Consider the following 25,761-nt stretch of genomic DNA (forward strand, 5'->3'; position numbering starts at 1 on the left):
CTTCATAAAGTATATGAAGCGCCCTTTGATATTCTACTGTGTTTATTATGAGTTTAGTTGAACCATATTTCGATGCTGGACCTGACATGGGGGGTGGGGGTGAGGGGGTAGAAGAAGGGGAGAGAACAAGAGAGAAGAAGGTGGCGAAGACCCTCACAAGAAAGTATCAACAATACAAACAGCAACAACCATGGAGACAATTATAATGGTGACAATAACTACAACCAGAACTGAGTAAACTGGGCAGAAGAGAGAGAAAAAAAAACAAAACAAACAAAACTACAAAAAAAAAAAAAAAAACAACAATGAGATACATAAGACCTATGAAATGAAGAATATAAGAAAGCATGAACAAAATATCGTATACCACATTCGCACAAATAATACCTATAACAAATAATACCAGAAACACCAACATCTTCTACAATGATTCACCAGTAAAACCCATGGAGTTGGATCTGTGACAGTGGATGGACGCACTCTTTTTGTTCAATTAATAGATTTGACCGAAAAAGTCACTTTTTCTTCAATTTTGATACAATAACCTCTGAATTCACTCTGAGCTTTAATGAACATCCACATGATCAGTGAATTAAATGCAGAAAATACATGATTTACACTGAAATGATAAGAGGACGATATTATAATAAATAGTGATGAATTACTTAAGAAAGGCTAAATATCGAGAAAAATTTATTTGGGAACTGTAACCAAGTAGGACTGGGTGTTTATGGGTTAAAAGAAAAACCTCAAACTCTGATCATCTCATTGATAAAATACTAAACCGTCAATGGGCAGATTTACCCAGAGTTTAGACTCATTAAGTGATTGGAATTAAACCAATAGTATCTTTTTTTTTTACTGCAGTTCCTCTGGTACCAATGACCCTGAATATGTTCTTGTCCACTAGAATAAGACCAGACAGGTTTACTGGACTCCTCGGACCTGACCACAGATCTGAGAATGGAACCAAACTTTACCCAGAGACCACCATAGACCACCAATCTTTCATATGTTGGATAAAAGACCACCAATTATTTTTCATGTATTGATAAGATTAGTGGTTAGTGATTTGTATTAAACTGTTACATCAGTAGATGGTTTAGGTCAGGGGTGTCAAACTCATTTTAGTTCAGGGGTCACATACATCCTAATATGATCTAAAGTGGGCTGGACCAGTAAAATAATATAAATAGTAGGATAATAACTTTTGAATGAAAAAAGTAAAATTCCGTAATGAAAATGTTTACATCTGCAAATTGTATTCGAACATAACATGAACAAGTATGAGCAACTTGAAAATTCTTAAGTAAAAAAAGTGCAATGTTAACAATATTACGCCTTAGTTTAAAATTTATACATGTGAATTACAACTTAGAGATCACAGTGGATCTACAAATACACAGAACATTAAATTACAGGCAGAATATTATTAAAATTCCACATACTTCTCTTAAGAGGTTATTCACTTTTCTTTTTTTTACACTAAAACAATGACAAAAATTTACAGTTTTCATTATTTATAGGTTGTTATGATAGCATTTTACTGGTCTGATCCACTTTAGATTGAATTGACCTAGAATGACTGTTACCATCTTTAGTGTCATTTTTGCATTTCACAAATTCATCCCAGGGGCCGGATTGAACCCTTTGGCGGGCCGGATTTGGCCCCTGGGCCGCATGTTTGACACCTGTGGTTTAGGTCTTTTTGGATGCAGTGTAACCCAGTTAATTGTAAAAATCCACATCATGGATTATGATTCTACCAACAGATCATCACGTGAAGTCATCTCCCGCTGACCACGCACACTTAGACACTTTGACAAACTAGCAGCATCTAAATGGGATAAAAGTGACATTTTCAGTCAAATAGATCATAAACTTGATTGGATTAGATGTGACACTTACAGTTTGAACCTCCTCTGAGGAAAAACCTCACATTTTATATCATGTTCCGTCTTCTCCATCAGTGAATCAGATTTGAACAGGTTGGTGGATTTTCACCTTTTATTAAAGTGTTTGTAACTGTTTAAGTAACATTAGCCTGATGCTAACAAAACCGTGTTAAGGATTAAGGATATTTATTTTAGATTTAAAGATTATTTATTCTGGTTTTCTTCAAGCATACACATAGAGGACATCTGTGAGATCATGGATATTCACTGAAAACTGAAGCACATGAGGACAACGGATTAAAATTAACGGGATAAAAAAACGAACAGTGTTAGCTGCTAACCGGCTAATGCTAACCGAAGCTAGCTCCTGTTCACTGTTAAAGGAGAATAAGTAATTTGATTTCACTCTATATTAACAGTCTTTAACTTTGTTATTTAATCAACCTTGTGTTTCTTTTAAAGCTCATTCACCATTGTTTAAATCATTTTAAATGGTAAATTGTGTAAATGGTCATTATCTGTTTCATTTGGCTGGTTCATGTTATTGTACTATATATATATATATATATATATATATATATATATATATATATATATATATATATATTCTACCCCTGTGTATTTATAAAGAACTTTTTCTCAGAATTAGTTAGGGCCAAAATGTTTATATCCTATTTAAAAAAACGAAACAAAAACGTTATACTGAATTTCACAAACAAAATGAAGATTATTCTCTTCAATTCTATTAAGTAAATGAACACATAATGAAACAAACAGGGCTAAAGTCATGTAGTAGAAACTATTTAATGAATGAAAGAGGTGAGAATATCAGATTTCATTGCATCAAACTGCACCTTTGCTTCGTGTATGATGGGATGTTTTCTCTGTGATTTAGATTTTGTACTTAATATAGTTTAAATGATAACTGTTAACTGTTTATCCTCATTAGAAACTAAAGACACTTCTGGTAGTTTTCAGATGTTCACTCAGAGCTGGTCCTTATATCCCATTAATCTAATTACCTCCGCCAAGGAGGTTATGTTTTTGCCAGGGTTTGTTTGTTTGTCTGTTTGTTTGTTTGTTTGTTTGTTTGTTTGTCTGTCCGTTAGTGTGCAACATAACTCAAAAAGTTATGGACAGATTTGGATGAAATTTTCACGGTTTGTTGGAAATGGGATAAGGAAGAAATGATTAAATTTTGGTGGTGATCGGGGGTGGGGGGGCCCACAGGGGGGGGGCCACTGATCAGCCTTGGCGGAGGTCTGCGCTCTCCGAGTGCTTCTAGTTTAGTAAAGTTTTGTTTCTGAAATGGTGAAAAATGCCTCAACTGTAAAATGCTTCTGTAGATAAGATACAGATGAACTTTATTGATCCTCAACTTATTGTAAAGAATGAATCCTTAAGACTAAGCTGTTAAAATAAAATGGTGTTTAAAATAAAATAGAAAGAAAGAAAAGAAGGAAGGAAACCAAACCCTAATATAACCTGTTTTGTACCAGTTTCATTATTGTAAATTGTATATAGATGTTAGAATTATTGTCAGAAACAATAGATTGAAGTCATCAATCACCCAAAATGCTGAATGAAATAAGATTTAAACTCAATGTTAATTCTGATGTCACAAAAAAAAAAAAAAAAAAAAAAATCAATAATAATTAAATAATAAATAAGACAAAGACACGTTAAAAAATAAATCTGGCTCAGTCTCAGAGTCCAGAGCAAATCAATATTATACAAAAACCAAGGCACAAATGATGAACTTGTTATTATTATTTACTTTCTCATGTTACATACTTTTTGTAATCATTATTTTTCATATTACTGTAATCCTTGTAGTGACTACTATCACTATCATTACTTTTATTATTATTATTTATTATTAGTACTTTTATTATTTATTACTACTAGTAATAGCACTAGTTCTAATCTGCCTGTTTTAGTACTGTTGCTATAGTTTATTGTTGTTGTTATTTTCTTTTCCTTTTTTTGTAATTCTTCTTATATATATGTACATTCAGTGTTGTGCTAATACTGCAACATTAATTTCCCAGAGGGATCAATAAAGTTCAATCTAATCTAATTTAATGTCAATAATCATCTGCTCTGATAAACAGGGATAAATCCAATCATCATACCTCTACATTAATAATCAACCTTCAGAAGAGACTGAACCTAAATGTCAGACTGTTAGTTATTGGTTAATTATTATTAATCTAATTCAAAAACACAGTGGTTTTTTTTTTTTTGTAAATCCTTGTTTGACAGATTTTTGTGTCAGATTTAATGGTTTGTTTCCAGATGAACCTGTGAAATCACATCCTTGGTGTTTGTCTTTGTTGAGTAAAGCGTCTGACAGGTGTGACAGCTTGTGTAAAATGTCTCCCCATGCTCCCATGATGCCGTGCGGGGTTGTGGCTGTGCGACCAATGGACTGTCCTGCCTGCTGTGACATCACGGCAGTATAAAAGGGCCTGTGACCAGGGCGGTCCTCTGAGCAGAGTCAGCGTTCCCGGCCTGGACGCCTCGGCTGGAGGGACCGCTGTCGGGAGGAAAAACAAAACTACAGTCGAGGCCTGTAGTTTTGTTTTTTTCTTTGGGTTCCTTCGAGGCTCAGTTGTTCTCCTGTTGGATTTTCACACAAACTTTTCGGATAAAGAGACTTTCATTTCCTGACATCAGCCCTTGTCTGGGCATCCGGGCATCCTTGTGCTCACAGGTAAGCAGGGTTTGATGTTTGGGTCTGGGTCTGGGTCTGGGTTGGGATCTGGTGGTTCGGTGCCTGAACCTTCAGGGGATTTTTTGTGATTTTGGTGTTGAAGGTTATAATGGGGCGTCCCAGAATAGATGCTGAGAGCATCAGGGCGGCCCGTCAGCTGGGCCACCATGGCTTTTTAAGGGAATCGGCCACAGGGCTATCAGTTGATCCTCACACACATGGTGGCTGTCAATCATGGGAGGGGGGGGGTCTGCATACTATTTATAGGCTCTGGTGTTTGGTGTCCTGTGTTAGATAAACCCCCACCTCAGTACATCACACACAGCTCAGCAGGGGGTTAAGGGGGGTGGGGGATGAAGTTAACCTGTTCACTGATTCACCTCCACATTCACTGGTTCATTGTTTCTGTGATGATTATTATGATAGTTCAGTTAATGTTGTCACATCTGACAGTCGCTGCTTGTTCCGCTTCACTTTAACCTGTTTGTTTGCTGTGATTGGAGGCTTTTAATGGTTAAAGTGACTGAAATGGTTCAGTTTGAGTCTGGTTCAGTTCAGCAGACAGTAACATATTTCCAACTGATGATCCTCTGGTTTTTCTGGTCTCATCTGAGTTTAGTCTAGATCTCCACCTACATTAACCCATAAAGACCCAAAACCATCTACTGATTTAAAATGTTGTAAATAAATGGTGTAAAATGCAGTTTGTCATATTTTCATGGTCATCAGATATGACCCATTTGGACGTTCAGAGGCTCCATAGTGAACATGGAAACACCTTCATCTTCTACAACATTGATTCACCAGTAAAACACATGAAGTTGGATCAATGATAGTGTATGGACACACTGGGTTTATGTTCAGTTAATGACTGAAAAAGTCACTTTTTCTTAATTTTTCTCTGTTTTTATATAAGAAGCCTTTGAATTTACTTACTCATACTTTACATCTAGCCTACATGATCAGTAAAGGAAAATGTCAGATTTTCACTGAAAAACGCAATACAGCTACAAAGACTAATATTATAAGACTAATAGATATTTCTTAAGTGATAAATCACTTAAAAAAGGTTAAATGTAGATTAAACTGACACCAAAGTAGCTCTGGGTCTTTATAGGTTAAATATGATGTTACTGGTGCAGATAAAGATGTTTTACTGGTTTTGGCTGAACAGATGGTTTTTCACGGTGCCTCCAGTTCAACAGTTGCAGTCAGTATCGACTGGATGGAGGTGATGAGCTGTTCAGTAAATCTGAGTTTGATCAAGTCTCTGGTTGGAGTTTTAATGTGATCTCTGTCGTTTTCCTTAAACTGATGTTTGTTTTGTGGAATCAGGACAACCGTGGTCTGTGTCGATGTGACTCTGTTTCTGTAGTCGTGGATGTTACACATTCAGGAGGATTTAGAACATTTAAACCATCCAGCCTCAGTCATGAGGTCTCTTAAAAGAATCTAGATCTAATCTAAGACTAAAACTAAGGCAGACTCCAGTTTTCTGTTCTGTCTGAAACTCCTTTATTTCTAATGTGTTCTATGTCATCAGTTTAAATCAAATGTATTTACCAGAACTTAAAGGTGCCTGTTCACATAATATTAATAAATAACTGATTAAAGCTGTGACTGTCGATATGACTATCAAATATCGAAACGTTTTTTGACTTGACAGTTATGAAGGCATTCGATCTGGGCCATAAAGGTGATGAGACACAGTTATTACATCATCACCTCAACGCCATTATTTTTAGAAAACATCTGTGTTTAAATGCCAGCAAAACCAGGACTGCTGCCTGTGTCTAAATCCTGGTAAAACCAGGACCACATCTGTATTTAAATACTAGCAAAACCAGGACCTCCACCTGTTTTTAAGTACCAGTAAAAGCAGGACCTCCACCTGTGTTTAAATACCAGTTAAACCAGGACCTCCACTTGTATTTAAATACCAGTTAACCCAGGACCTCCACCTGTGTTTAAGTACCAGTAAAACTAGGACCTCCACCTGTGTTTAAATACCAGTAAAACCAAGACCTCTATCTGTGTTTAAATACCAGTAAAACTAGGACCTCCACCTGTGTTTAAATACCAGTAAAATTAGGACCTCCACCTGTGTTTAAATACCAGTAAAACCAAGACCTCTATTTGTGTTTAAATACCAGTAAAACTAGGACCCCCACCTGTGTTTAAATACCAGTAAAACTAGGACCTCCATCTGTGTTTAAATACCAGTAAAACTAGGACCTCCACCTATGTTAAAATACCAGTAAAACCCAGACCTCCACCTGTGTTTAAATACCAGTTAAACCAGGACCTCCATCTGTGTTTAAATACCAGTAAAACCCAGACCTCCACCTGTATTTAAATACCAGTTAAACCAGGACCTCCATCTGTGTTTAAATACCAGTAAAACCAAGACCTCTATCTGTGTTTAAATACCAGTAAAACTAGGACTTCCACCTGTGTTTAAATACCAGTAAAACTAGGACCTCCACCTGTGTTAAAATACCAGTAAAACTAGGACCTCCACCTGTGTTTAAATACCAGTAAAACTAGGACCTCCACCTGTGTTTAAATACCAGTTAAACCAGGACCTCCATCTGTGTTTAAATACCAGTAAAACCAGGACCTCCATCTGTGTTTAAATACCAGTAAAACTAGGACCTCCACCTGTGTTAAAATACCAGTAAAACCTAAACCTCCACCTGTATTTAAATACCAGTTAAACCACGACCTCCATCTGTGTTTAAATACCAGTAAAACCAAGACCTCTATCTGTGTTTAAATACCAGTAAAACCAGGACCTCCACCTGTGTTTAAATACCAGTAAAACCAGGACCTCCATCTGTGTTTAAATACCAGTAAAACCAGGACTCGAACAGTTTTAATGTGACCATGAACCTGTTTAACCATCAGATCCAGATCCGAAACGTCCCCATTTCTCTGTCTAATGACATCATCTCATTGCGTCTCCTTTTATTTTAATGAATGCAGTTTTTCTGGTTTAATTAATTTTTAAACCTCTGTTATTCAGAGTTAAATCTCAGCTGTAAAACTACAGGGATGGACTCACCTTCATCCACTAAACTCTGATAGAAGAAATATTGTCTGAGTCAGTTACAGATGTTAAATGTCACAGTCTGGCTCAGTTTGATCGGTAACCACAAGAAGGTGCAATAAATATCAGCTCTTGTCCATTTTATTATTATTATTATTATTATTATTATTATTATTATTATTATTATTATTATTATTATTATTATTATTATCAGTATTATTATTACCTATTTACATGTGAATAGTTGTTATGGTTATTACTATTATTGCTTTATTATAATTTTTATCTTGTGATTATTAAACTATGTATTATGCATATTATAAAAATATGACACACTGATTTATTTGTTATTATTACTACAATATTATTACTACTATGTTCTGCTAGTTCTGTCTAATGTGAAATTGCTCGTTTTTTCACTACTGTTTTAATAGTTATTGTTATTATTATTTTCATGTAATATTTCTCATATATGTACATTTAGTTTTGTGCTGCTACTGGAACCTCAGTTTCAATAAAATTGTCTAATCTAATCTAATTATGGTTCCATCTCAGTTAAATGCTTCTTAGACACATGTGATCAACTCAGTTTAACATCATTTCAGCCCGGGTTCAACTTTTTATCTATTTATTATAGAGAATATAAACCTTCACACATAGAAAGGATATTAAAGTTAAATCTAATGAAAATTAAATAAAACAACCAAAAAACAGTGAAATAAGATGCAGTACAATCAAGAAGATGTTTTGTCTCATACACAATGATTTGATAAAACAAAATGATCAGTTAAAACCAGTGTTTACACCATTTTCTCTAGTTTTTGTACCAGAATCCAAAGCAGATTCATCACAATTTATTTAGAGTTTAAGGAAAAACTCAATCACAAACTGGAAATAAAAGCAGAAAAACAAACTGAATGAACATTTGACTAATTATGCTTAAGATCCTGCACCTGATGAATTATAATTTACAGTTTCAGGCCAATGACTCATTACATTAAAAAATACAGTTTTTAATAATAACCAGATAAGATAATGGTCAAAAAACAGAAAACAAACACGAGATAAAAATGATTAAACAAAATATATCAATTATTATTACAGGCTGAAATATGTGAAATTTGACAGAAAAAAAATGTGTGAGATATGGTCAGTGAATGAATCCAGATGATGCTTTCAGGGACTGTGTGTAGTTCAGTGACTCATGGTTAAACTTTTCTCAGTGTAACATTTATTATCAGTGTAAAGACGATGAGTTAAAGTGGTTCATTAGTGGTTTTTAGTCGGAGATTTGGACGTTTAACAGTTTGGGTTAAAGTTGGATTTGCATCATGTTTAGTTCATGTTCATGTTCAGGCCTGGGTTAAAACACAAATGTACATAAAGAGGCATTCACTGAGCACGTCTTCATCCATATTAATAAATACATGATCTGATGATGAAGCAGCTACGCTTTTATCTCATTTAAACCATGAGTTTAACAGAAGATTCTTTAAAGCAGTGAATAAATCTGTAATGAGTGATTAGTGATTTTTACGTTTCACATTAAACTGATTCAATGAGTAAAAGAAACTAAAGAATGAAGATAAACAGGAAATGGTAAAACGCCTGTTTTCAGAGGTGTTGGATTTGTCCAGCCTGATCACATGTCCAGGACCAGGGTCATGTGACTGGTTATTTTCAGTGTTGATGTTGGTTTTATTTCATTGTGTTTGTGCAAATTCCTCAGTTCGTCCACTTTAACCTGCAGGACTTTGTGTGTTTTCTGTTGTGGACTCAGTGTTTTTCAGGTTTGTAGATGATTCGTGGTTTTAATCAACATGATTTAAAATGTCATCTATCCATGTTCAGCCTGTGATTTACACTTTAAATGATTTTCTGTTGTTTAATGTTATGTTAATTACTCTTTAATTACCTCTTACTTGTTCTTCAAAAAACCCAGATGTATTGTCTTTAACCGTCTGGTATCTGGGTGAGAGCATATTATGCATACTTTGTACTTCATGTTGTGAAAGGTCATATTATTTTTCACAATTTGTTTTAGGTTAGAATTCAGAAGTTGTTCATTTTTGTATGATTTTTAAAATTCTGACCCATCCACTAAAATCAGTACATTGTAAACAGTGTTAAATTCCTACACTAACACCCTTCAACCAAGTGAGTACAAAATGCACACTGACACATTTTAGCATTTAACATTTGACCTAGCACAAAAAATAGTAATGAATATTAATCAATGTTGGTGTTAATCACTGACGTATGCCAGGATGAAAAAAAAACAACAACTAATAACTGAAGTTTAAAACAAACTGAATGAAAAACATTTTGAAATTATAGTATGCACTTTAGGTGATTAGAAGGACCTCTATGATAATGGAGGGATAATTGAAATGCTAGTTATTTATTAATTACATTTGTAAAGAAAACAAGAATTCTGTACAGAACTGAACATGTGCATTAATAGATAAAACATAGAAATAATTTTAAAAAACATGTTCACAGTGAAATACACATGTATCTTCACAGGAAGCGAATCAATTAAAATAGAACCAAGTTGAGGTCAGTAGATATTTGACAGATTTAACTCGTCTGTAAATCACAGAGTTGAGCTATTTGACTTTATCGCGGTGGTAAAATAGTGAAGTCAACGCATCTCAGGTTGTGAAATTGGACGTTTTATGTTGTCATTGTGAGTCGTATGTTTTGTTGTGTCATATTTCCATCCAAGTTCATCCTTTTTGGTGTTTTTTTTATCTCACCTGCTGATAGGCTCTGAACTATAGTGAAGGTGTTGTGTCTGGCATCATCTTCATCTTCATCATCTTCATCTTCATCGTCTTCCTTAACAATTTCTTTAAATATCTTCTCTGACACTATTGGTCTGATTCATTTCTAATTTTATATGTATCTTCGTTGAAACAATGTCTACAAAGTTTGTTCAGAGTTTTGACAAATTTAGATTTTTAGATTTTTGATGAATTTTTATAATATTAAACATTTTCCTTTCCGAATAATAGTCCATATTTTGATGGTTTATAACATAGAAATGGTTAGAAATATCAATATAGTTCCTATTGATCACTGATAGGAAGTCATAAATGGACTTTGACTGAATTAGTTGAGTTCTCCTTCAGTGAAAGTACCACCTACTTCTATTGGCAGACTGATCTGCATCCAGACCACAGGACTGGAACATAGCAACAGAACCAGACAACCTCACAAATTCAACTGGGGATTGATTCAGATAGAACATGATGCTGACATACAGGGACACTGGAACTATTTTTTACCTGAAGGTCAGACGCCACAGGTAGAATGTTCTAGTCAGTGTTAAATCCACGTTCAGCGTCGATTCAGATCATTATTCTAAACATGAGTCTGATGTGGATGTGAGTGTGTCAGGTTGATGGTGTATTCAGGTTCTGTTTCTGTAGAATCAGCAGGTTCTGATCCATCTGTTTCAGCTACAGAAATACTGTTAAGCACTACAACAGACAAGTTCATGAAGTAAAAACTGAAAAGATCATGGGTTCATGTTTTTAATCAGAGCCTGAAGTAGAATCAGTAGAACCTTCATTTCTTCATTTCATTACTTTAACTGAATAAGAACCACAACCAGAACATTTAACTCAGTCATTGTTTTTGTGAATACTGTGTCTGAACAATTAAGAAACAAAATACAACAACACAGTGAAAATACATGAGAAAAGATAGACAGACGATGAGAAAGATGAACATAAACAAGAACAGAAGAACCATGTTTATTATCCTCAGACTAAAGGACCAAACAGGGCCCATTAGAACCAAATGGACCATCAAACTAAACCCATTTCAACCAGTGACAGACTGAGCCCAGACCACAGATCCACTCTTAACGGAGGTCCACGGTGGATCTGTGTTCATACACCAATAAAGAACACCAGTTCAGATATGGAACCAGTTCAGAGACCACAGATAGACAGATCTAATGGAAATATGTAAAATCAGTTTGATTTTAAGAACAAACTAGAAGAAAAACAGCACAGAAAGACAGAAAATGGGTTTTCAGTGCAAAGTTAGGAAACTCTAAACCAGACTAAACTTAAACTAAAGTAAAACTTAAATTAAAGTAAATTCAACTAAGCTAAATTTCTCTAAAGTATATTCTACTGAATTAAATACTATTAAACTAACTTTCAGTAACTAAATTCAACCAAACTTCAACTAAACTAAGCTTGACTAAACTAAACTAAATTCAGCTGAACTAAACTTATCAGAACCAGGATGTGGGACCTGACAGGTTGAATTAAACACCAAAGGAAAGACCATAAACTGTCTCTTCTAACCAGATGATGCCGTTTTTACCCAGAGTTCCATCTGATCTAATGTCTTTTCAGATAAATCATTGATCAGACTTTAATCTGTCGTTATCTAACTGTGAAACCTAATTCAGGTTCAGACAGGTGGTCTAATCCGCCCAGATCCTGGTCCAGGATCAGCTGTCAGCTTTATCATCCAGACCCTTCGGAGCCTGGACCAGATCCAGGAACAGGGTCCTAAAAATAACCCAAACCCCGACCTTTATCACAAGAGGGGAGGGAGAGGGGAAGGAGAGGGGAGGGGTCAGCCACTGGGGGGTCAGAGGTCACAAGAGAACATGAGGCGCTGCAGGACGTCTGGAGGAACTAGAGTATTTATACCTGCAGCGACAGGACAGATTTATGTTCCCATGGTGACGGGTTTAGACCAGTTGGATGGTGGAGTTAGACTTAGATCAGTCCACTGGAGATAGACTCAGGTTTAACTAGACTAAGGTTTAATCAGACTGAGGTTAATTAGACTGATGTGTTTTACTTAGACTGAGGTTTAATTATACTGAGGTTTAGTTAGACTTGGGTTTAATTAGACTGAGGTAGTTAAATTAGACTGAGGTAGTTTAGTTAGACTGAGGATTAATTAGATTGAGGTGGTTTAATTAGACTGAGGTGGTTTAGTTAGATTCAGGTTTAATTAGACTCAGGCTTAATTACTTTTAGTTTTTATTTAGTTTGAGTGTTTCAGGTTTTATCAGTTGAAGCTCTAATTTATTGTTGCTGAAAAAGTACAGATAAAAATGAAACATGCATTTCAGTTATATCATACGTATAAAATATTGTATAATACAGTTAAGACATTTAAGACATGGTTTATTTGGTTAATTTTATTGTATTTTTCTTTATGACTCATTAAAACTGGAGAAAAAAACTCCTGTTACTGATGTTCAGTTGAATGCTTTTTAATTAAACTTTTTTTTTTGTTTGTTTGTTAGTTTTTGTTTTTTCAGTTTTATTTTCTAAATCTGAGTAAGAATTGAACATTTATTTAGTATATTTAGAGGGGAAATAAAGGCACAAAGTGTCTCAAATGGAAAATTTTTTTCTGAGTGTGAACTGTAGTTTTCAGTGTTTAATGACATATATGAGGAAGTTTTACTCATGAAATGTGTTTGATGTATTTAGTTACTGTCACAAGATCCTGTGGTTTTCACTATTAAACCTTTACAGTTTGGTGTAAAAAAACAAACAAACCTCGAGTTGAACCTTTTCATACATTTTGAACAAAAAACTTTAAATGATTGAATATTTTCTGCATGAAACTCATCAGCTTTAGATGTTTAACACATTTATAATAGTTTTCTGTTTTTGTGAATTTAAAGGTTTCCTTAATCACTGACATCAGATTTTTAATGTTTTAATAGATTTTATCATCAGTGAGTAACTTTTATTTTCTGCTTCTGAATTCTTCACTCCTTCACACTAATGTGAATGTGTTCCTTTCACTGCTTCATCTTTAACCTGTTTGTTGTTTTTTACTTCCTGTTTGTGACCATGTGTTTTTCCATTACTTCCTGTTTGTGACCATGTGTTTTTTCTTTACTCCCTGTTTCTGACTGTGTTTGTCCTTTACTTTCTGTTTCTGACCATGTGTGTTTTCTTAACTTCCTGTTTGTAACCATGTGTTTGTTTTTTACTTCCTGTTTATGATCATGTGTTTTTTCTTTACTTCCTGTTTGTGACCATGTGTTTGTTTTTACTTCCTGTTTCTGACCATGTGTTTTTTGTTGTTTTTCTTCTCAGGGTGCCGACCATAATGTCAACACAGGCGCCGAGTTTCACACAGCCGCTGCAGAGCGTCGTAGCACTAGAGGGTAGTGCTGCGACGTTCCAGGCTCAAGTTAGTGGTAAGAAAAAAAAAAACAGTTTATTACACAACAGAAAAAACCTGCACCATTCACTAAATGACATCTATCTATCTATCTATCTATCTATCTATCTATCTATCTATCTATCTATCTATCTATCTATCTATCTATCTATCTATCTATCTATCTATCTATCTATCTATCTATCTATCTATCTATCTATCTATCTATCTATCTATCTATCTCAGGTGATAAAACACATAAAAATACACAAAAACATGCCTTTTATCAGTGAAAACAGCTGAACTTCCTCTGCTTTAAGCTGAACGTCTACATCAGGATGTTTTTGTAAAATAATCTTCTTCTTTTCCTTTGGGCTGTTCTTCCATTTAACCCTATCCTCTGCATCCTCCTCTGTCAAACCAGCTACCTTCATGTCCTCTTTCACTGCATCCATAAATCTGGTCTTGGGTCTTCCTCTAGACCTGCCTGGCAGTTCCAACCTCATCAGCCTTCTACCAATATATTCACTATCCTTCCTCTGTACATCTCAGTCTGCCCTCCCTGACTTTTTCTCCCAATCATCTAACATGTCCTGCTCCTCTACACCTTTCCCTTCATTCTTGCTGACATTCTTTGTTCACACAACACACCTGACACTTTTCTCCACCCATTTTTAACCTGCTTGCACATGCTTGTTCACCTCCTTTCCACGTTTTTATAAAATAATGATCTGTTTTATATGTTTAATGTTTGGGTCACATGTTGGATTCACATAAATCTGATTGATTTTTCATCAGACTGAAGGTGTTTGATGGTTCAGATCCACACAGAGGCAAAGATAATGTATTCTGATGTATGTATATGTATAACCATCAGCTGTAGAATGGATCAGTTTAATGATTCAGTTTAACATACGACCAGGAGAAAAATATCTGCCTCAGGTGATAAAACCACAATAAAACCTGTTTAATCCTTTAGAGTGTCATATTTCAGAGGATGGGACTGATTTAATCTTTTATTTAATTTACTCTGATGTCAACCCTGTTATGTAAATGTAACATAACAATAACAGGATGGACAGATTCAGTATCCTCATATTATTATTATTATTATTATTATTATTATTATTATTATTATTATTATCATTATTATTGTTATTATTATTACTAGCGGCATTGTACCCGTGGTGCCATTGTATGATAGCGCCCTCCCGTGGTGCAACAGCAGCATTGTACCCGTACGCCCTCCTGTGGTGCAACATTGATCACACATCGATCGGACACAGAATGTGCATTATATTATTATTATTATTATTATTATTATTATTATTATTATTATTATTATTATTATTATTATTATATTAACTGTCTAGTCCAGTTGTTGAAGTAGTAAACATAATCTATTCCACCATATTAATGACAACAGGGTTGAAATATTAAATTGTAAAACTTATCATATTATCAACCTGCAGATAATTTGAAATAAGCAACAAAATGAAGTGATCAATAAATTAAACAAAAATGAATAATAAATCAGCAAAGTAATAAGTAACATGAACTAAATAAGACACAAACTGAACAGAATTGAAGAAAAAAATAATAAACTGGCCAACAAAATGTAGAAAAATAAACAAAATAAATAAAAAAAATGAATAAAAAATAATATAATATATAAAATGAATAAAAAAATGAACAAAATAAGGTTGCAGACGTTTGTTTTTTATGTTCATTTAATGATATATTGTAGTGTCATTTTTAAAGTCATTTTTTTCTTCAGTTTTCTCTGTTTTGATATAATAACCTTTGAATTTACTCTGAGCTTTAATGAACATCTGCATGATCAGTGAATTAAATATATGGAAAATACATGATTTACTCTGAAAAATGCAAAATACAGAGGATAATATTATAATAAATGGTGATAAATCACAAATAAAATTTAATGTAGAGGAAAAATAATGTGGACGTTTACACACTAATACTTCTAGGTCTTTAAGGGTTAAATCCAACAGTATATAAATTAATTTTAAATTATAATTTTCATGTATTTTTAGAATCTGAAGAATATGAATGTTCCCATTGATGGTATAAAGGTTGAATCAGAGTAAATGGACATCTGAGCTGGACTTGGTGTGAAGAGTAACCGCTCTGTGGTTCTGTTGTGGTTCTGCTCCAGGTTCTCCAGTTCCTGAGGTGAGCTGGTTCCGTGATGGCCAGGTTCTTTCCGCCGCAGCTCTGCCCGGCATTCAGATCTCGTTCAGCGACGGCCGCGCTGTTCTGACGATCCCCGCCGTGACCGCTGCCCACAGCGGACGCTTTTCAGTCAGAGCCACCAATGGAGCCGGACAGGCCACCAGCACTGCCGAACTGCTGGTCACAGGTCAGGGTGCGGGGTCAGGGTCAGGGGTCGGGGTTAGAGGTCAACCTGCCCATCAGCACTAGCATACATGAAAACATCAGAGGAGGAGGTTTATAGAAACACAGATGAAATAACAAGCATTTACAAAATAATTATGAACCAATGAATCAGAAGAACCTGAAATAAACCAGAATTAATCACATTTAAGTTTATTTTAACTTACAGAAGCTGAATAAGATCAGCTCAAACAATCAATGATCCCATTTCCATCAATGCTAGTACTCTGATCAGTATCTGATTATTATTGATCATGTAAACAGTATGATCTGATCTGTTTTATCAGATAACAGCAGTAATCTGATTATAATAAATCAGATTAAGACACCTGGATTTGTCCCCAATACTCCCATGTCTTCATGCATGTATACAAGTTAACCTGATTTATTTAATTCTGTTACATCTGAACATGTGGAAAAACTGTGAAATCATAGAAAACAGAAGTGACTTAGAAGACAGTAGCAGGAAGTTGGGTTCTATGTCACTACGTACATATGAACTCTGAAATAAATTAAATAATTGACTGAAACGTCTATACCAGGGTTTATGGATTATCCTACTTCTGAAGTGACTGTAAATGCATCATATCTGATTATTACAAATATCTGATTAATAACAGTTATTGGATTTATATGGTAAATGTAAATGGGGTCAGTGATGTCAAATATTAGATGTGATAAATGAGATAAATGAGTTAAATGAGTGGATTCTTAAGGTGACTCTAACTGGTCTCAGATCAGTGAATGTCTTTAGTCTAAGTTTGCCCTGTTGTCAGTTGTAGTTGTGACCTTTTCCGTCATTTAATCCTGTGATAAAATAAATATAGATGCAGCTGTTGCAGCATAACTTTCCTTAAGAGGAGCCTGACTTTTATTGTGTGATAAACCAATCAGGTCTGGAGTTACATGAGTCAACATGTCCACGATGAGCTGGGAAATTAAACAGCACGTATCAGCCTTTAATATAATGATAATGCTATTTATCACCACACACACAGTCAAATGAAACAACAGGGTTCAATGTTTTCAACTTCAACAAGATCAGATGAAACTCCTCTGATGTATTTTAATTTAATGATGTGACAGTGAACAAAATCATCAGAAAATCGTAAAATTACAAACAGACAAACTGAACTCATCACCAGGGGAAAAAAAAAGAATTAAAGAGTCAGTTCAGATGGAATCACATCAATTGGTTTATTTTTGGTTCCTTCAACTTCACTATAAACAGAAACAGACATTATTTTTAACATCATGTGACATTTATCATATGACTCAGCTTTAGATGAACCAGGTGAACTATTTCCTTCATTTGTTTTATTGTTTCACTTCATACATTAATGTTTCTAGACTTTAACGTTTCCTGTTAATTTCATCATTTCTTTTTTAATCAGATTTGATCAGTTTTAACTTAGTTGCCCCTGTGAATGTTTTTAGTTTGGTGTTTTATATTTGGTTTTATTATGTGTTTTATGTACATTTTTAGTTGGATGTTTGGCTGAAATGTCTGTTATCTGTACCTTCTGCTGCTGTTAAGGACACTCTGGTTTAAATAAAGGTTAATAATACTAAACCCTGCCTCGGGGACAGGTCTGGGTGAACCTCTTCATCCTAACGTCTTGAATTTGTGTGTCCAGCGGAGACAGCCCCCCCTACCTTCGTGCAGAGGCTGCAGAGCTCCACAGTGAGACAGGGCAGTCAGGTGAGGCTGGACGTCCGAGTGACCGGTATCCCCACACCTGTGGTCAAGTTTTACCGAGAGGGAGCCGAGATCCAGAGCTCAGCCGACTTCAGGATCCTGCAGGAGGGAGACCTCTACAGTCTGCTGATCGCCGAGGCCTTCCCAGAGGATTCTGGGACATATTCTGTCACTGCCACCAACAGCAGCGGTCGGGCCACTTCCACTGCTGAGCTGCTGGTTCAGGGTGAGTCCAGTGGCATTTAGCGGTGGATTCAGGGAGTGATGAGGCTTTGATGTTGAACAGATGTGTATGTGTGTCTGCAGGCGAAGAAGCTGTACCTGTGAAGAAAACCAAAACTATTGTGTCCACGTCTCAGATGGCAACGGCCCATACCAGAGTCCAGAAGGTCAGACACAAATACACACCATGAATTTACTGTCACATCAGAACATTTACAGATTCATTTACAAACCGGGCAGATTTTAGATCCAGTCACATTAATCTGTTCCATAAAACTTGACTGATTTATTGTCACCTGCAGCATCACATCATGATGAAAGATTAAACAAAATGATTAGAATACGCAAGACTAACAGTAAAACACACAAAAATAACAATGACTAAGAATAAACGATTAAACAAAAGAAGAATCAATGGAAACAAAAAACTGTTTATTTCTAAACATTTAGTCAAATCTATGACTAAAAACAAACCCTCTTACATATGTGAACATAATAAAGTACACATAAAAATAATACAATAAAAGACCCTCCTTGCCATTGCCATGGAACGAAATGATGCCCCAATGGTATTTTTTGGAGCTTCCGCTCTGTGACGCTTCTTGACCCTCGTCTGTTGCCATAGTGATGACCCACTGTACATAAACGTCTGTTGTACTTTTGCAGAAGGTTGAGGCCAGTTTTCAAGCAACCACTATGATGGAGATGCATGTAGAAGGCGGAGTCATGACCCAGCACTTGGCCCATAAAACCCCGCCCAGAGTACCCCCAAAGCCCACGTCCAAGTCCCCGCCCTCCTACGTCACCAGGGTGTCCGGAGGACGCCAGCAGTCGCCTTCGCCTGTCAGACATGTCAAAGGGCCCCAGCCGGCACCCGTCAGGTAAGATACGGTTCCCATGTCACATGACCACAGGGGTCGGCTCAGGTCACATGACCCCAGGGGTCAGCCTAGGTCCCATGACCTCAGGAGTTGGATGTGTGTTGACACTGTTGTGTCCTTTCCAGACCTGTGTCTCCATCTGCCAGACCATCCGTCTCCCCCATCAGACCCGTCAAGTCTCCAATCATGGCCAGAAAGCAGGTGAGTCCACCGCACACCTGGACCTGGTCCTGGGCCTTTGCGTTTTTTGGTAAATATTTCAGTCTAATTTCAGATGATATCAAAATTTTTAACATGGTTCCTTCTTTATCGTCAGAAAATCCAGGTTTTTGTCATTAGTTTATGCCTTTAATTTCAGTTTTCTGGTAATTATTATTTTTCTTCATACAGTTTTATTCTAATGAAGCACAGTTTTTTCCTCATAAATTGTATGACTTTATTTAATTGTCATAAAGTCTGAGTCTGTTTTCTTTGTGAATCTACCAGTTGAATGTGTAGAAAATGTTTCTTATGTGGTTCCAGTCCCTCTAATGGTCATTGTCATAATCTGTCCATCTGGATAATAAACCTGGACTGAACAACGGATTTATGGAAAACCATCAAATATGTTCCGCAGGACCTTGAGTCGACGACTGGAAATGACTGTTTTCATACCTTTATATAAACCTTTCTTTACAGTCAGGGTTAATATAAATGATGAACTCTAACATGTGGATCCTGTCGTCCAATAGAAACAGTCAATGATGTTCAATAGAAACAGTTGACCTTCATGCATAGATTCAGGTGTTAACAGTGTCTGCTGTGGCTCCTCCTCCTCAGGTTTCTGCTTCTCCTGAAATCCTTCCTCCGTGGAAACAGGGAGGCCTGGTGGCTGAGTCCAGTTACACCAGTATGACCAGTATGACTAGTATGAGTGCTGTGAGCAGCGCCACCCAGCTGCACATGGAGAAACACTGGGAGCAGCAAGTCAGCGCCTCAAGAGAGGTGAGGGCAGGGTCACATGACCAACGCAGCATGTCAGGTTAAAGCGTATGTGAATGTGATTAGTGAGGCAGAGGATGGATGTTGTCTTCGTCTGAGTGTCCAACGCCTGATCATGTGTCGATGCGTCAGGACGAGCATGCTTCGTGGTGTCATAAGGGCATGGCTGTGGTTACAGTGGGAGCAGCAGTGGATCAGGGTCGTAGTCCAGGTCCCACCCAGACATCTGGGTCCGGAGACCAGGTAGATGTCCCCACTGTGTCCACTACAGATATCACCTCATCACCTGTCCACACTGATCCTCTGAGGACTGACTGGTGTGGTTTATAGAATATGAGTTTAGGTTTTAGTCTTGTTAACCCTTTCATGGAATTACAAGAACCTTAGTCCAGATTTTTTTCCTGATTGTTTTTATTCCTCTTAAATCATGAAAAAAACAATGCAATTGATTTTGTTTTAACCTATTTTTTAAGTAGTTCCATAAATGTCCACTCAGCTTGACACCATGAGTTTAACTTTAGCAGGAAATAATTATGTATTCAACAAACAATTATCAGAAAGTGATGAAAACTATGAAATACAAACATATTAAATGCAGATAATCTCATGTTTTCCCACATTTTAACATATTCTAACACTAGTTGTTATTCACTTTATGGCGATAATATACTAAAACAACAACTTTTTGTCTAAAATGCTGTTAATTCCACTCTAATACCAATTGTTCATTGATTTCTAGTAAAACATGTCAGTGCTGAACAGGTTTATCCAGAACAGTAAAATTACAGTATTGGTATGAATTACAGTGTAAATACAGCCGTCTAATTTAGTCGACACAGGATTAATTATAAATTTCTTTCAATATAAAATAAATCTGTGTAATTTTGACAAATGATATTAATCCTTAGATGTTACTTGATGCTTCCATATTTTTTCTACCATCAGGGGTGTCCTGATATAGAAGGATTTACAAGATATTCCTGGGATGTTCAGCATTTCTGACTTCCTGTCAGCCATCTTGGTTATGAGTATATAAAAAAAGCTCTTATTTACATGTTAATAACATGTGTTATTATTTTACTGGTCTGATCCACTTTAGATCACATTGGTCTGAATGTGGAACCTGAACTAAAATGATTTTAACATCACTGATTGTTGATATCTTCAGTGTCATATTTGCATTTCATCGGAGGGATTGGACTCTTTGGTGTCCGGTTTTGGTCCACAGGCTGTATGTTTGACCCCCCTGCTGTAGGAGGTGGATGTATCTGAAACGCTGGTATTTTCTGCATGTTTGTTTGTTTCTGTTTTGTTGCATGTTTCTACTTCTTCTGTGGTTTTGTTGGACCTCCTGCCGTGGATGTCCTGACATCTATGTGCCACTGCTCGTGTCTTCAGCCGGAGGGAGGGAAAAAGGCTGAGGCAGTGGCCACGGTGGTGGCTGCTGTTGACCTCGCTCGGGTCCGCCAGCCCCCGCACAGTGAAGGGGGTGGAGCTGAAGAGGAGGAGGCCGTAGAGGTGGAGATCAAAGGAATACCTGTGGTGTCAGAACCAAGCCCAGTCCAGATTTCACAGGTCCAAACTTCATCTTTGACCTTATGACATGATGCCAACAGCAGAGAGTGTCAGTGTGTTAACCCTCTGTTGGTCACTCCAGATTCAGACTGCCACAGAAACATCCCCCCGAGTGGACGCCGCCGCCGCCGCCAGCCCGTCCACACTCCCACATTTCACTGTCTCTAAAGTGTCTGTTCCTAAACCTGAATATAGCCACGAGGTAAGAAGAGAAGTGGCAGCCCTTCATCCAAAACCTCCATCCCACCTTAACCCACGCCATCGTAACCCCGTCAGACAGTCAGGAGCGGTCCTCCTGCCTCAGCCACGCTCACTGTAATGTTACCGTATGAAACCCAGGGCTGGTGTATCAGAAAGTCAGGAGACACTTAAATTATAAAGACTATCACCCATTAATATGTCATCAGTATTGAACATCTCTGAGTTTGTACCAGGGCTGTCAATATAAATGAACCTGTGAACTATCTGGACCTCAAAGATGGAAAACAGACGTAGGGTTACCAAAGCCACATCATGTCAATAAAACACCATCTAAACCTTCCTAATCTGCCCAGAGTACAGGTGTATGGTAGTATTTTGGGTTTATTAGTGTCATCGTTAAGAGAATCAACTGTTTAAAGTGATTCTTCAGTGTTTGTGGTAAAATGTCCAGTTGATCTGCGGATTAATATATCGTTAGCCTCATATCATAATTGTCTAACTCATATACAAATGGACAGAAGTATGTGGACACGCTTAATTCAGGTGTTTCTTCTCTGACAGGGGTCTGGGATACAAAACAATAATGACAAATGTCATAATATAGTTTTATATTGAGATAAATATAATATTGATTATTAATTTTGATGTTTATATGTGAAATTGTAATGAACAGGACATCTTACAGCTGTAGACATGATATTAAATGACCCTAAACTGATTGGAAACCAGTGTTTAGACCCTGGTTTATTGGTGCTTCAGCTCTTTTCCACTTGTATTAAATATCCACGTCCCATCACTAACCTCAGATGACACCTGTCACAGTTTTCGGTGTTTTTTTGTGACGGTGATTGTTCTCGGTCAGGTGTCCATTGGCTCGGCTGTCGCCTCCCTCCACAAAGACCTGTCGTCCCCCTCCACCCCCAGAAAAGTCATCAAACCCGTAAAGTCTCCGAGTCCGTCTCGCCGAGCAGCGGCGGCTGAGATGCATGTGGAGCCCCTCCCCCCACCCTTCAAAGACCCCAGATATCAGAGTCAGTTGGAGGTGCAGGGGGGCGGGGCTTACGCAGTCAGTGAGGAGGAGTTTGAGGACTGGGAGCCTCAGGTTGGTCACCACCCCCTGTTTCACTGTAACCCTGTGTGAACTGTCACCTGACCTCAGCAGCCAATCACACACCGTCCTTCACCTGTCACCTGCCTCATGAAGATCCCTCCCCCTCCTCCACCTTCTCCTTCTCTGTCTTCATCGTGTGTCTTTTCTCTCTGCAGGTTTTTATTTGTGCTAAACGCTTTACCCCCTCCATCCTCACAGATCTCTTCCGCTCATAAACCCCGCCCCCTCGCCTCAGACGGCATTTAACTGGTTGGTTTCTTTTCCAGGAGGCGGGCGCCGTTCCAACCAGAGCCCAGGAACCCGTGGTTCCACCCACTCTAATCGCTGTGAGTCCTGTTTCCTGTTTCTTCCACATGTATCCAAGCTCTGATCAGGTCCCTGATTGGATCCGGATCGATGTGGATTAAAACCAGATCTAAACTCACATGTGCAGGCGTCATTTTGTCATCTGGTATTTGGACAGATCAGGTCTCAGAAAGTTCAGTTGTCCAACCTTTAATTGTGATTTAGTTGTTTTTTATCTCAGTCTCAGACCAGTTTGAACTTGTTTATTGTGTAGTTTTTATGTGTCAAATCTCTAAAACTAAAACCATGATGTGCTTATCTCATTTCACTTATTAATTAATAGATAAATGTGATTTAGTGATTATTAAAATAAACATGACTGAGAGAAATAAGGAACAGTGTAATGTTTATATAGATGTTGTAAATCCAAGTAAAAAGACAAATAATTTAATATTTATTATTTTTAAAATAGTATACAAAACATAACATTAATACAACATTAAATAACATTAACATTTAAAATTATTTCAACTAAATAGTTTTAACATTATTTTTTCATATCCAGTCGACAGTTTCCTCTGTTAAAATCAAACTGAAACTGAAATTCATCCATATCTGAACTGAAACCTCCTGTTAGTCATTGTCATAACGACCGTCTCCACTCCATGTTTGTGTGTTCAGGGCCTCAAGAACACGACAGTGACCGAGGGCGAGTCCGTGACCCTGGAGTGTCAGATCCGAGGTCACCCAACCCCTGTGATTATGTGGTTCAGGGAGGATTACAAGATTGAGAGCTCCATCGACTTCCAGCTCAGCTACGACAACGGGTTCGCCCGCATGGTGATCCGCGAGGCCTTCGCCGAGGACAGCGGACGCTTCACCTGCACGGCGACCAGCGAGGCCGGCACTGTTAGCTCCTCCTGCTACCTGCTGGTCAAAGGTAAACAACAACAACAACAACTGTAAACAACAAACAATAGAACTCACCCTCAGTCAGCTCCTCCTGTTACCTCCTGGTCAAAGGTAAACAAGAACAACTGGAAGCAATAACAACTGTACACAACGAACATTAAAACCAACTGTCCATCAGCTCCTCCTGTTACCTGAAGGTCAGAGGTCAACGACTGTAAACAAGGTTGTTGATGTGTTTTCCTTTTTTTCATAGTATCTGAAGAAATTGAGAGCAGAGAAGAGACAACTATGACAGAAACTGGAATGACACAAGAGAAAATGTGAGTTTTTAAAATATTTTTACCAGTTTTAATAATTTCCACAAAGTACAGTATTTGATGTATTTGGGGGTTTTTTTCCTGTCAGTGTTTCCATGGAAACCAAGGAACAGGTGGTGATGGAGGTGAGCGCAGGTGAAGCCGCCGCCCCCTTCTTCATCAAGAAACCGAGCGTCCAGAAGCTGGTGGAAGGAGGAAGTGTAGTGTTTGAGTGTCAGGTCGGAGGAAACCCCAAACCACACATCATCTGGAAGAAGAGTGGTGTTCCACTCACCACCGGATACAGGTACGCACAAGTACACACAAGTACTGCATACAGGTGTATACAGGTATGCACAAGTACCATATTTAGTTTTTTGTTTTTTTGTTGTTGTTTTTTTTTTTACTGTTGAGGAACTTATATATGAACAAGAACAATCAAAACAAAGAAGGTTTGGTGTGAAATAAACTTAAATGAAATAAAACCTAATAATGAATTAATTCTTCAGTTTTTACAAGTTTTTGCAGTTTTTAAATCTAAACCTACTTCAAGAACTGCTTTAAACGATTCTGAAGCTAAGAACAAAAGTCAAAAACTATTAATAAATGTAAACAGGCATTCTTATACATCACATTAAGTGGCTCAGCTATTCTTTTTGTTCTTTTTATGATAAAATCAGTGTTTGACTTAAAGAAAGTTCACATTTGAACAAACCGTTGTTTAGAGGGAACACAAATTAAAGACATAGAAGTAGTTGTATCGTAAACTAAAGCCCATGGTACTGGATTTGTGATTGGATTGAAGTTTGGTGTTATTAAATCTGCACTGGAAGTAGACACTAACATCCTCTGGATTACACGAGTGAACAACAGTATCATCAGCATGGAATCAAACCCAATATGTTGAACTTATTTAAAGTTGTTAAAAAAAGGGAAAAACAAGTCATTAAGTAGAAAATTAAGATAAAGATAAAAGAAGAAAACACCAAACACATCATAGAAATGACACACACAGGATCTTCAGTCTGTTCATAAATCTGTTTAACTTTTTATTTACAGATTCTGTTGTGATTTTTTTGACATATTTAGCTCCATCAATGGTTCAGATATTCCCTGACGTCTTCATTAACAGATGGACTGTTTGCCCCTCAGATATAAAGTGTTCTATAAGAAAGAGACTGGTGAATGCCGGTTGGAGATCTCCATGACGTTTGCCGATGATGCTGGAGAATACTCCGTCTTCCTCAAGAATCCACATGGAGAAGCCTCCGCCTCTGCCGGACTGTTGGAGGAAGGTAACTCCACCCTCCAACTCTGAGTAACTTGTGGACCTGTTGGATACATGAATAAAATCGTGATGT

At 37.0% G+C, this 25,761-nt stretch overlaps 1 protein-coding gene across 1 annotated transcript in view; it reads left to right on the top strand.

Annotated features, from left to right (window-relative positions):
- Positions 1 to 4,456: 4,456 nt before the first annotated feature.
- LOC115412831 (titin-like) overlaps positions 4,457 to 25,761 on the top strand; it is a 237,885-nt gene continuing 216,580 nt past the window's right edge. The window contains 16 exon segments of the mRNA XM_030125488.1: positions 4,457 to 4,611; positions 13,756 to 13,859; positions 15,999 to 16,202; positions 17,875 to 18,162; positions 18,243 to 18,325; positions 18,825 to 19,039; positions 19,165 to 19,240; positions 19,859 to 20,023; positions 21,419 to 21,595; positions 21,678 to 21,797; positions 22,659 to 22,898; positions 23,174 to 23,233; positions 23,874 to 24,132; positions 24,358 to 24,424; positions 24,510 to 24,707; positions 25,553 to 25,695. Coding sequence (XP_029981348.1) covers positions 13,769 to 13,859; positions 15,999 to 16,202; positions 17,875 to 18,162; positions 18,243 to 18,325; positions 18,825 to 19,039; positions 19,165 to 19,240; positions 19,859 to 20,023; positions 21,419 to 21,595; positions 21,678 to 21,797; positions 22,659 to 22,898; positions 23,174 to 23,233; positions 23,874 to 24,132; positions 24,358 to 24,424; positions 24,510 to 24,707; positions 25,553 to 25,695 — 2,386 coding nt within the window. The 5' untranslated portion in view covers positions 4,457 to 4,611; positions 13,756 to 13,768.

Source organism: Sphaeramia orbicularis, chromosome 21 (genome assembly GCF_902148855.1).
Source record: "Sphaeramia orbicularis chromosome 21, fSphaOr1.1, whole genome shotgun sequence".
In the NCBI taxonomy this organism is placed as follows: Eukaryota; Metazoa; Chordata; class Actinopteri; order Kurtiformes; family Apogonidae; genus Sphaeramia; species Sphaeramia orbicularis.